Here is a 14,073-nt window from a genome sequence, read left to right on the forward strand (position 1 = left end):
TCGCGAGACCAGTAAGACAATTATACTCTATAAAGTAGTGTATCAACTTATTGCTATTCCATCAGTTCCATATTTAACCAGGACAAATATCACGTCAACAAGAAGTCACAGCATGTGTTTCATCGTCCCGCATTCAAGACTTCTACTTCACAAGGGCTCCTTCTTCCCAAGTGCAATACGGCTATGGAACAGTCTTCCAGAGTCAGTAGTAGCAGCCAGTACCATCGAGGACTTCAAGTCTGGGCTGCTATTATCATCTCTAAATTAATCATAGAACTGTTTTTACTTTTAATTGTAAAAAGGACATTTTAAATTCACTTGCTGCCCTCGGCAACTCATGCATGTACAGTCACAATTCCGAGAATACTCATCTTGAGGTTTGGAGTTCAACGGAAGAAGAAGAAGAAGAAATATTTATAGAACTCATTTGAAATTATTGTCTTTAGTTAGACTGAGGCAATCAGAGTAGATAGCTATGGACTGATTTTATTTGAAATTACCTCCCTTTGTTTCAAATTAAAATTGGTGTATCTCAGTAACCAATGAAGATACTGATTTGAAATGTCATTTGTGCCATCAGATGGACTCTGACAATCAGGGTAGATAACTTTTGACTGAATTTATGACAGATTACCTCCCTTTATTTTATGTATACGAATATATCTCAGCAGCATCTAATGAGATTGGTTTTAAATGTTATTTAAGTCTTCCAGGGTAAGGAATAGTCATGTTAGTACAAAAATGCAGCACTTGAGCCTAGGACCCTCAAACTTGGTATGGAAATTGGCCCTGACTAGGTCAAAAGGGACTGTTACAAGAAAATGTTTATCCTGATGATATTTAATGTGTATGCCTATGTGCTCTATGTCAAAACTTGATCATATCATTTTGAGCAATGGTACTCAGGTGAGCGATACAGGGCCATCATGGCCCTCTTGTATCAGAGTATTGTCTTAATTATCAAATACTCTAATCTTGATTCAAATTAAAAGAGAAATAGTGTTGTTGTCACTGCAAACACATGCTGATGAAATGCAAACATAGGCCTACTGTATTTTTTTAGCTCACCTGAGAACAAAGTGCTCAAAGGTGAGCTTTAGTGATCGCCCTGTGTCTGTCGTCCGTCAGTTGTCTGTCCGTCGTCAACAATTTGACTGTTAACACTCTAGAGGTCACAATGTTGGTCCAAACTTAATGAAACTTGGTCAGAGTGTTACCCTCAATAAAATCTTGGACGAGTTCGATATTGGGTCATCTGGGGTCAAAAACTAGGTCACCAGGTCAAATCAAAGGAAAAGCTTGTTAACACTCTAGAGGTCACAATTTTGGGCAAATCTTAATGAAACTTGGTCAGAATGTTTCGCTCAATAAAATCTTGGACGAGTTTGATATTGGGTCACGTAGGATCAAAAACAAGGTCACCAGGTCAAATCAAAGGAAAAGCTCGTTAACACTCTAGAGGTCACATGTTTGGCTCAATCTTAATGAAACTTGGTCAGAATGTTACCTGCAATAAAGTCTTGGACGAATTCGATATTGGGTCATCTGGGATCAAAAACTAGGTCACCAGGTCAAATCAAAGGAAAAGCTTATTAACACTGTAGAGGCCAGATGTATGACTATATCTTCATGAAACATGGTCAGAATGTTAATCTTGATGATCTCAAGATCCGGTTTGAATCTGGGTCATGTAGAATCAAATACTAGGTCACCAGGTCAAATCAAAGGGAAAGCTAGTTTACACTGTAAAGGCCACATTTATGACCATTTCTTAATGAAACTTGGTCAGAATGTTAATCATGATGATCTATAAGTCAAGTTCAAATCTGGGTCAGGTGGGGTCAAAAACTAGGTCACATGGTCAAATCAAAGGAAAAGATTGTTAACACTCTAGAGGCCACATTTATTTCTGGTAAAAAACTAGGTCGCTGGGTCAAATCGAAGGAAAAGCTATTTAACACTTTAGAGGCCACATTTATGACCATATCTTAATGAAACTTGGTCAGATTGATAATCTTGATGATCTTTAGGTCAATAGGTCAGGTGAGCGATACAGGGCCTTCATGGCCCTCTGGCTTAAATTTTAGAAGATTTTGCTGACATGAAGCTGGTGGACATAGTTTGTGAGCCTGCTCTCAAGGCATATAATAGCGATTTGGCGGTTGAATCCATAGAATTAGAGTGGATCAGGTTTAAGAGGGAAATTTACCACAGGTAATATCACTTATGTACACACATATATTTATAATATAAAATGATAATCCAGTAAGTCTTCAGCTGTATTATAATAATTGTATTAAATGTATTTTTGTTAGCTCCCCTGTCACATAGTGACATGGTGAGCTTTCATGATTACCCTTCGTCTGTTGTCCGTTGCCAGTCCGTCCGTCCGTGCATCAACATTTTCTTGTCTTCATGATACTGGTTTCATTTATGATTTTATTAGTCCCCTACTGGTTGAAAACCAGTTTCGGGGACAATAGGAATGCGCTTTTCCGTCCGTCTGTCATTTCGTCCTTCCGTCCGTCCACAATTTCGTGTCCGGTCCATAACTTTGTCATTCATTAAAGGTCAACTGCCAAAAATCATACATGGGTATATGAATTAGAAGTAATATTTTACAATAAACACGATAAACAAACTCAAAAAGTAAAAAAAAATCATTATATTGCAAAAATGATGATTTTGTAAATTGTTTTTTTCTGTAGCGCGCTCGTTAATTTCCGCCGCTCTTTCCGATGATGACGTAGGAATATCCCCAGCGTAGTTGACCTTGTGACCTGTTCACTCGCATGTGTAATTTTCCCGCGGATACATCATTTACTACACAGTGTCTTTTGTGATTTTACATATTTTGTGTTACAGTGATTTGATCTGGATACTTTGTTGTTAAAGTGAGAACATTTTTTTAATCTACGTGTGTTAAATCAAGGAACAAATTATGGTGCACTGTGTTGCATTTGGGTGCAACAACAAAAGTGATGATGGAACAAAAGGGTTCTTCCTCTTTCCGAAGGACGAGAATTTACGTCAAAAATGGACGAATAGTTTGAATTCTCTGAGAAGTGTTGATGGGAAGTTAGTTCTGTTTGTGCCAAGTAAGACCTCTCGTGTATGTCTAAGACATTTTACTGATGACAGTCTTTTTCATTCGCCAAGTGTTATGAAATCAGTTGGGTTGACACTAAAGCTACAATTAGTGAAAGGGGCAGTGCCAACTTTTTTTCCAGAGACAGTTTCCTACAAGGAAAACAGGAAACCAGTTTCCAACTGTCTCGGTCCAGCAAAGAGAATAAGGACCACCTATGGTGCCTTCGAGAAAAGGAACAGTAAAGCAGTAAGCATGTAATCAATTGTTTTCGATTCTATGCATTTAGATTACCGTGAAGTTACTTAGTCGGTCGAACTAATCCGACACAAACAGTTGCATTTTATATTTAGTGGAACTAATCTGACGTATAGGTTGTTTCATATTGTGACGGTCAAACTGTAACGGTGGCTGCAAATGTCAGAAATTAAAAAGCAGCCACTCAGCGACAGATAGTAAGCTTGTCTACCATGAAGTCTGTGTAGGTCTATTGCAGGTAAATAATTTTTAATGAGTGCAAAATGTAGTATATTTTTATGCAAGACATAAAAGCACCCATTGGACTTCTAGCTGTAAAGTAGTAGTAAACAATGTACAATCCCCAGTTTATATAAATTGATGCCAATCAAGATGTTGCTCTGATCTCAGCTCCTGAAACTTAATTGGTGGTATACCTGTCCTCTTAAGCTTGTCATAAACCACCACAAATGTGTACATAGTGCCTGCAGGGCATGAACTTTATATTAGTGGGCACAATACACAAAGTGCCATAAAACCCTGAAACAAGGGTCAGCTGGAGTTCTTTGCAAACTAATTAGTATCTTATATAATACAGACTGATTGTGATGATTGTAACTAATGCATGCACTTTAAAATTTGCATGTTATAGGAAGGTTGAACAGAAACAATAATTAATTACAGTTTTAAATTACCAAAGTTAAAAACCTAAGAACAATCTATTCTGCCTAATAGCACTCTCTCGTGTTCTATAAATAGAACATACAGCAGTTATACCATAATGCAATGCGCGAATTGCGGACAAGGGAGCGTTTTCTATATATAACGAATCATCAACTATCTGGGAATTAAAAAAGTAACATGCCACCTATATAAAATTGTTGCACTTGTTAACAGAAGAAATAAAAGAGATGAAACTGTGAATTACTAATTAAAAAATATATTGGGACGAATGTAAGGAATATACAAACTATACAGACATATTATTTTAACAAGACGATTCAAAACGGGCCTACTAAGCAAATAAAGAGCAACATTTAAAAGCATGCAGCATCCATATTACCCAATATTATAATATTAAAATCTTGCATCAGAAGGACAGTTTACAGTCTTAATAACAAGTTACAATATTTTCGAATGCGACACACCGAAGAGCACTTTTGGTTGAAACTTTTAATACTAAATCATTTTGATTCATGACGTTCAAAGAACATACTATCAGCAGAATTCAAATCATAACTACAATAACTACATGTTTTCACTTTAAACTACTGATTCACACAACACTAAACGCAAACTTGCTCATCCTCGATGTCAGTGGTTGGTGTGGACCCGTCAAACATTTCCTTATTAAAAATACAGATATGCATGATTTGGTAGAAAATAATGGTGTTGCATTAGATTCGAACATGTTTATTATCAGATAACATCTAAATATTACTATCAAAAGTCAAATATCTTTAATTTATTATGTCACACTAAGGGGTCATTTGTATATATTTTGTATATATATATATGTATATCACATAGGTGTTACTTGTTTCACCGAATAACTGAATATGTGGCCGAAAATAATAATGTGTATGACAGTTTACTTTAAAATATACATGTTGTTCATCACATTTCAAAATTTCAATGAATTTTAATTATGCGATCATAAGACTTCTTTTTACATTCACAGGTAGATCTATTAAATTTATAAACACTTAAAACGGATTTTTTTACGAAAATATAATGTTAATATATGATGGTAACTAAGAAGAACAATTTGGATATGTGAATACATTTTTGTTTTATATAATGCTTTCCATTTGGTATTAATACATTTTTCCGAGTTATTCTACTTTTTCTAGATATTGTTTTTTTTTAAACTGGATGTGTCACAAAATGAACAGAATAATATAATAACATCATCCATTCATGCATAGATCTATGTATTGATAAAAAAGCGGTATGTTATTTCTAACATGTATATAAAATAAGGAGTTTCTCGGCTAGTTTAGTGAAATAAAAAGTGCAGAAAAAAAACATTTGTTTGCGACGTGCAGGCTAGAAACCTGAACAAAAATAACGAAATAATGAAAAATTTATGATTTACCTATGCTATTGTACAATGAATGCATTGGTTGTTTGTCCGCAAATTGAGTCCTGTGCTATGTTTAGATAGCAGACCTTATCGGTGATGTCACAGATCCTTACATACGAGAGTGTGCTATTACAAATAATAAATGGACATACTACTGTTATTGTTAATAATTCCCCCCCCCCAAAAAAAAAATAATTAAAAAATGCAGTTGTTACCTTAGCTGTATGGTGACAACCTTTAATTCTAAAAACAAACTCAGACTGGCAACACTGAAATTTTGACCAAAATTTATAGGCTTGTAAAACTGTTTCTTGCAACCTTTGTTTTTGAAAATATGGATGATCAGGAAAGGATTTTGTTGTAACTATGTAATTAGCACAAATGTTCACCACAATGAGGCACCCTTGTGTTTAGAATTACTTCCCTTTTTTGTTATTATGAAGAACTAATAATGTAACTTTTTTTATTACTGGCTGTATAGAAACATCAAAACTACTTTCCTGTGGTACAATATTTGTGTTACATCAGTTTGATCTATTTGTACCTCTATCGTATAAAGGAGTTTTGTGTGGACATAAAATATATATATTTATTTGCTCATGTATATAGTGACAACTGGTGAGCTTGTGGTCCATGTTCTTTTATCCTTTGTAAGTCCACAATTTCGTGTGAGCACGAAGAGACATTATGATATTGTCTGATTAAAAGTTTATTCCGGGGGTCATCTATATTAGTTATGCAGAGCTAGAAATTTGTCATGAAGCTAACTACTTTGTGCCAAGGTATTGGCCGAAAAAAAGAGATTTTTTTTTATGAAGTTTGGTCATATAATGAATGTTACAATGAGTTTTTGTTTCTAAACTACTTTTAAAAAATGCAAAATCAAGAGAAAAAGATGACTGTGTCGGGAATCGAACTTGGACTGCCGCAACAATGTTAATAAATTGAGCCGCGCCATGAGAAAACCAACATAGTGGCTTTGCGACCAGCTTAGATCCAGACCAGCCTTCACATTCGCGCAGTCTGGTCAGGATCCATGCTGTTCGATTTCAAAGCCTATTGCAATCAGACGAACCATTAGCGAATAGCATGGACCCTAACCAGACGGCAATAATAGCTTTAACTTAATTCTTGATTTCTATATATTTTCAATGTGTTGATGAGCTGATCATGTCACATCAGCTGCTGCAGAAAGAAGAAGAAGAGAAACGGCGAATAGAAGAGGAACTTCATTTAGGAGAAGTTGAGCTTGGTCATGCACCAGCAGTGAAGTCCATATCATCAATTGAGCTGCATGGTAATGCTACTTCACGAGCCTGTCAGACAACTGAGGTATGTTATACTTCAACACATACGTATTGATTCATGTTTGCAGTTAGTATCCTCAGAGTAAAGGTCTAGTTGCTGTGTAAACTGTACAGCCACTATAAATTTACATGAATTATAAATATTAATGCATTACGTTTACTCTGTTTTCAAATCATATGTTTTGTTCATACTAGGCGATAACTACAGAGGCTATTCAAATTTTATATAATTATGTCCCTTTTCTTTTCAAAACATGTAGAATATCAGAGCCAAAACTGAGGAAGTCAGCATATAAAAGAATTATTTTTTCTAAAAAAAAGATTTCTGGTCGGTAGCTAGACTAGCTCCTAGACTATGATATACCTTTTTCTACACTTTTTATGATTAAATTTAGTGAACTGAGGCAGTCTATATCCTATGACCAATTTCATAATTTCAACATCAGTCCTCTGTGAAAATCTCTAAAATAGACTGGCTTTTGTCTCTATGAAATTGAATTTGTCCAAAAAAGGGGAAAAATGTAGAAATATATTTATTATCAGTCTAGTGGCTAGTCTAGTTGGTAGCCAGACTACACTACATTGTATGTATGTGAAATGCTGAAATGATGTCAGATGAGAAGTCTCTTACCAAAGACCATAGTAATGTTCAGATATGTAGCTGCGACACTGCAACAACTCTAAAGTTGATTATACACTTGACTAGTAGCTTAATTTAGTCAGTACTTCTATATTTGCACTAGTTTTCATAATAAATAATGAAACCGATAATAGACAAAAAAAGGTTACAAGCCATTAGTTTGCATAAGGAAGGGATGGAACGTTCTTCTTTGTAGCTCTAGTTGTATTGAGTTCAACAGAATTCGGGTGGGGGCATAATTATAGATTTGGTCTTGTTCGTGCGTCCGTCCATGTGTCTGACAAAAATGAAGAAGAGGGGCCATTTCTAATTATTAATAAGAATACAATAGTGGAATTTTTGTTTGTGATGCTCGGTTTCATTTCCAGTTGATAGCAAGTCGGCCTACGGAACATAAAGGTTTCCAGATTAAGGTTAAAGTCAGAGGGTGTGGGACACTTGCAGTGACTGAAAAAAAGGACATGATGTGTGGTCCAGACCAGTGTACACCTTCAGTTGAGAAGAGTTTCCAATTCCCGGAAAATGCCTGCTATGATGACCCAGCTGAACAGTCTGACGAGGAGTATGTCGACAATGTGGAAGAAGACCCAGACTGGGAACCATCTGCTTATGACTTGGCAGATCTAGACGAGGATGAAGATGATGATGAAAACGCAACTGTTTGGTAATTTTGTTGCTTGTGAACATTATCATAAATAACATGCCAGTGTATGAGAGACGTTTGTTTCATTGTTGAATAAAAATGTCTTGCTCCAATTAATTGAGTAAATTTGTAAACAGGGCACTAGACAACTTTTGGGGACAGGTACCAATGCCCTCAGGAAGGGGAATTTTTCGACATTTTAAGACGAAAAGGGGAAGTTTAAGCCATGTGTATGTAACTACATTTCACACTTATCAATACTGTTTTCAGTCATTTCTAAATGATGTGACTATATTGCAACAGTAATCTTCCTTAGAGGCACTATATAATATATTATTTTATTACCCGAAATTATAACCAGAAGACAAGTAACATTCACATTTTTACATGTTTATTTGTACATTTCAGATATGAATACAGTCACATATTTCAATTACCGGCGCGTAAGATACTGTAAACAGTGCTAATTCAACCTATGAAATATTCCTTTCAATATAAAAGTTATTATCAATATTTTGGCAGAATATGGCCACTCCAGTGAAAGCTATTTGAAAAACCAGTCGACCGGGAGGAAACCAGACGTACTCGTAAAGCACCACGTCATTGCTCCACGTTACCTGTAGAGCAACAAGCAGCGCCACACGGACGCAAGGGATACCACAGTACACCATAGTAAATTAAACATCCCCCAAAACTCGACGTTACCTGCAAAGCAATGAGGAATATTTAGCGGACCAACGGAGCAAGGCAACGTACTGTGGTTCTAAGCAACGAGCAAGGCTACAGTACACAACAATATTTAGCGGACCAACGGAGCAAGGCAACGTACTGTAATTCTAAGCAACGAGCAAGGCTACAGTACACCACAATATTTAGCGGAGCAAGGCAACGTACTGTACTTCTAAGCAAGGCAAATACTATAATGAGCAAGGCTACAGTACACCACAGTAAATTAAATATTCCCCATAACTCGACGTTACCTGCAAAGTAATGAGGAACATTTAGCGGACCAATGGAGCAAGGCAACGTACTGTAATTCTAAGCGAGGCAAATACTATATGATGAGCAAGGCTATGACATCAGCAAGGCTATGATACATTTAAGCAAGGCTAGTCAGATATTGCCAAGGCACTAGAGCAATACCTTTAATATACACCGTAACATCCGTACCATCAAAACGTCCCAAAGCACGCCCGATCGCCCCCACGGTCGACAGAATTTTTCCAGGCCCTTACAATTAGGAGTGACATAAAAATAATTGTATATAAATATGGAAATGATTAACTGGAATTTTAGTAATAAAAATTATACATGTATTAATTCTAAATTGTCCTTTTGATTTCTCATAAAGCAACAGTCCGGAAGAATGATATCCTTTTAGATTTGTCTGTTTCACAAATTGTTTGTAGCCCAGGAATCCGTTCAATTAATGTCTGTGGAAAGTACCTGGAGTCTGAACACTTCCGGAGTTGGCACCCAGTGGCAGCATATTATCTGCAACATAAATACTTAACAAAACAGTCAGATTGTCATAACAGAATTAAAGATACAAAATATAATGAATTGTAGTATACAACAATTTTTATTATTAGTATTATTATTATTATTAATGGGGTGTGGCGGGTGGGCAATTTAACATCGATCTGAAGCGCTAGCCAATACACCTTTAGTTCAACTGAGAAGATTGCACGTGCTCTCGATTTAATATAACGCTCGAGTGGTTCCCTGACGAATAGGCGTTTATCATTAATCTGTTATGTTTAGACAAGGAACTAGAAAACTGGATTACTTGACAACGACGATAGTTTATAGCTAACACACCTAGCAACGAGATAGCTATAAATTTCGGGAAAAAATAAAAGTAATTATTTTTAGGCAAAATAATTTTTTAATATTAAAGAAAGAGTTCATATCTATTTGTGTCAAACAACCTATCATCAGGGGAATTTTCTTCCGAGAAAGGGGAAAAAAACATATTATTTTAGGAGGGGAATGATACCCATATTCGGCCCCAAAAATGGCCAAACAAGTGCCCTGGTAAATATGTATATATGTAAGATATGTTGATATGTAACAGAAATACAAGCAGTTAAGATTTCCACCGTTTCATGACATCACATTATTTACCTATGGGACACTTGAATCATTGCAGATTTATCAATGTCTATAAAAATTTCCCATGGTTTATTTTTCATGATGGTTGCAACATTGATACTGCATTCTGAAGGCAAAATATTGGCAAAAACATCCATAAGGCCAAAGTGTTGAAAAACAGTTTAATTGAAATAAGTGAAAGTAGGACTATGGTAGCAGATGAATACAATCCAAAAGGAGGTACGCTATTAAGGGTCTATTATGTTTAGTTTATCGCCAGTTTGAGAACAAAGCTTATTTATAGCTTATTGTCTGAAGTTGAGATTAATACGACACAAGCTGTACTATACTATATGGCAGAAAGTCAGAATCAGCTACCGGATGAATATGTATTGCCAAGTTTCAAGTTCTTAAGCATACAAATAACTTAATAATACCAGTATTGTAAAAACTGGTCCAGTTTAATATAAAGCAGTTTTGTAATATATTTTTTTCAGGCACGACTGTATAGAAGACCATGCACCAGATCTAATGAAAGAAGAAAAATTCATTGTTTATCAGAGTTGTCTTCTGTCTCTGTTAAGGTTGTGCCACATATGTTCTGGGGTGTGTAGCAACATTAAGAAGAAAGTGGTGGGCAGCATGGTAATTTTTGAAAGTGTTTCTGAAACTGGACATTCAAGGATCTGGCATAGCCGACCGGTGGTTAGTGGTGCTCCAGTTGGGAATGTGTTATCAGCAGGTGCCTTGGTGTTTTCAGGACTATCACCGTCTAAACTTTTCAGCTTTTTCAAATTTACAAACATTTTAATGATCAAGGAAAGGACATTTAATAGATACCAGAAATTGTTTGTTATTCCGGCAACAGCGAATACATGGCAACAGAAACAGAACGAGACCCTCCTGGCATGTAGAGGGAGAAGTGTTCGTGTAGGTGGCGATGCTAGGTGCTGCTCTCCTGGACATACTGCCAAATATGGAAGCTACACCTTGATGGATTTGGAGACAGGCATGGTGTTAGCTACAGAATTAGTACAAGTAAGTCTTTGTTAAGGAAAATACCATTTGTTGGAAGTTTTGTCTTGTTTAAAGATACAAATGGAGACTGTCAACCCTTACCCTGCTAGATTTCTATAATGAACTTGTCCATATTTTAATTTTGACAGTGCCTTTGACTGTAAAAAGGGGTACTCACCAAAATGATACTGACTGAATGGCAAACAGTGCAGATCTTGACCAGACTGCATGGATGTCATGCTGATGATGATCTACACTGGTCGCAAAGGCAGAATCAGTTATGTCCATTCTGAAGTAATTGCAGATGTAATTAAAGCATGTGTACTTACTTGCATATACAAGGCAGTGTATAAGTGGTAGGATGTGCACAGAGGTATTTGATTTGAACCCAACTACAGTATAATTTTGCCTCAATCTCTGTACAATACTGTTATTATGCCCCCCTTCGAAGAAGGAGGGGTATATTGTTTTGCAGATGTCGGTCGGTCTGTATGTAGACCAATCCGTTTCCGGATGATAACTCAAGAACGCTTGGGCCTAGGATCATGAAAGTTGATAGGAAGGTTGGTCATCACCTGCAGATGACCCCTATTGATGTTGAGATCTGTATGTCAAAGGTCAAGGTCACAGTGACCCTGAACAGTTAAACGGTTTCCGGATGGTATCTCAAGAACACTTGGGCCTAGGATCATGAAATTTGATAGGGAGGTTGGTCAAGACCAGCAGATGACCCCTATTGATTTTGAGCTCAATAGGTCAAAGGTCAAGGTCACAGTGACCAGGAACTGTAAAACGGTTTCCAAGTGATAACTCAAGAATGCTTGGGCCTAGGATCAGGAAAATTGATAGGGAGATGGATCATGACCAGCAGATGACCCCTATTGATTTTAAGGTCAGTAGGTCAAAGGTCAATGTTACAGTGACCCGGAACATTTAAACTGTTTCCAGACAATAACTTGAGAACGCTTGGACCTAGGGTCATGCAACTTGATAGGGAGGTTGATCATGACCTGTAGAAGACCCCTATAAATTTTGAGGTCTGTAGGCTAAAGGTCAAGGTCACATTGACCCAGAACAGTTAAACCCTTTCCGGACGATACCTTGAGAACGCTTAGGCCTAGGATCACAAAACTTAATAGGGAGGTTGATCATGACCAGCAGATGACCCCTGTTGATTTTGAGGACAATAGGTCAAAGGTCAATGTCACATTGAACCAGAAGAGTAGAACTTTTGTTTACAGTGAGCAAATAATTTCTGTTCCTTGTGCAATTACTGAATGCATCAAGGGGGGCATTTCGTGTTCGACAAGCTCTTGTGTGGAATAAAGTAGCTGAGAACTTGTTATGTGGAATAAAGTAGCTGAGAACAGCTTCTGTTTTTCCTCCACAATTGAACTTAATCAAGTTACCTTAGATACTGTATACCATACTTTTCACAGAATGCTTTTAAAAACAAAAGTACTGCCCAGTTATTTTTGGTTTACAGCTGCATGTTAAAAAAAGGAAATATTATATTTGTGATACTACTCCATAGTATTGTGATCTCAAAATAATTCACATTTCAGAGCAATGAGCTTCATTATGAAGTGAAGAACTCAAATGCTATGGAATTAGAGGGGTTGAAGAGAACCATGAAAGTTGTGGACGATATGGGTGTGACTCTCAGCAACTTAACCACAGATCGCCATGTACAGGTCCGAAAATATCTCCGTGAAAATAAAGGACAAATAAATCACTGGTTTGACAGCTGGCATGTTGCCAAAAGTAAGCTTTTTGTTTCATTACAGCAAAAATCCAAATATCTTTTGAATATAAGCTGCATAAATATACAGACAAAATGGAGGCATTCTATTTTGCACCCACCTCTGCCAAGTGACACTGAATACAAACGTATGGAAAGGCAGGCATACATTCTACCTAATGTCCACCGTGTCTCTTGTAGGAATTTTGACTGTTTTTATTTTAAAGTATAAGTATGAGCTTGCATGTTTGATAGACCAGAAGTAATACTTCCTTCCTGAAAATATGTGCTAGGTTAAAATTTTCCAAACTATTGTAGCAATATAATCAAGCTGTTGTAGCAAGTAAAAAGCTCAATTATCGCCCCTATTGAAAACATACAGAACATAATAGAACTAGGATCAAACGAACAGTAGACACATACTGACATAATTTGCAATGGATAATTATTCAATGTTAATACTGTTTTGTACAATTAGCTCCAGCCTAGCCAAATGTCAAGTGTATGATATCAACCAAGATGTTGCAGACGCTGAGCCCATGGAAGCCAAACCTAGTAGGACACCGTTACCTCAATTCTGAGTGGGCAGTTGCATCCTTAGCTCTACTGTGAAGATATGTAGGAGGTTATTGTTTGAATGTCTTATGGATTTTGTCTTTGTTCAGAATGTATACGTTAACATGGTATTTTTGGCAGGTTGATCTAGTAAAGTACTTCTGAAAATTATTCATACATGTTTGATGTTTTATATAGTTAGTTGCCAAATCTATATACAATATGACTATGTACATTGCGTTTATCAATTTTCCGCGGTAAACTATGAAATAGAAACAAGGGGCAGTTTTGATAAATACTGTGAAGAACTAGATGGACTGATAAAACATACATAAATATGAACATCACAAATGCAAACACGGATAGAAAACTACCGACTGGAAAACAACACGCCCAATAATTGCAAAATTTGCAGTGTATCCCGACAGAAAAAGACCAAGAGCGCGGTCTGAAAAATAATTAAAACATCAGCAATTAATTGAAAACATACATCAAAACAAAAATCACAAACAAGCGAAGACGGATAGAAAACTTCGGATCATAAAATTCGCGTCCAGAAGCTGCAAATTTTGTATTAAAAACACCGATATCGCGATCTGATAATTTTATTTGGTATAAAAAAAATAAACTCAGGAGAAGTAAAACAGAAGGTGGTTTTAATTTGT

General features: G+C 36.4%; 2 protein-coding genes across 2 annotated transcripts in view; both read left to right on the top strand.

Annotated features, from left to right (window-relative positions):
* LOC123542229 (uncharacterized) overlaps positions 1–13,434 on the top strand; it is a 34,432-nt gene extending 20,998 nt beyond the window's left edge. The window contains exons 6-10 of the mRNA XM_053525981.1: positions 6,564–6,743; positions 7,727–8,022; positions 10,593–11,133; positions 12,678–13,012; positions 13,332–13,434. Coding sequence (XP_053381956.1) covers positions 6,582–6,743; positions 7,727–8,022; positions 10,593–11,133; positions 12,678–13,012; positions 13,332–13,434 — 1,437 coding nt within the window. The 5' untranslated portion in view covers positions 6,564–6,581. The remainder of the gene's footprint in view (positions 1–6,563; positions 6,744–7,726; positions 8,023–10,592; positions 11,134–12,677; positions 13,013–13,331) is intronic.
* On the top strand, positions 2,942–3,349 carry LOC128549362 (uncharacterized). The gene has a single exon (XM_053525979.1). It carries the CDS (start codon positions 2,942–2,944, stop codon positions 3,347–3,349), a length of 408 nt encoding a protein of 135 aa, XP_053381954.1.
* Positions 13,435–14,073: the final 639 nt, after the last annotated feature.

The sequence above is a fragment of the Mercenaria mercenaria genome, chromosome 16, assembly GCF_021730395.1.
Source record: "Mercenaria mercenaria strain notata chromosome 16, MADL_Memer_1, whole genome shotgun sequence".
In the NCBI taxonomy this organism is placed as follows: domain Eukaryota; kingdom Metazoa; phylum Mollusca; class Bivalvia; order Venerida; family Veneridae; genus Mercenaria; species Mercenaria mercenaria.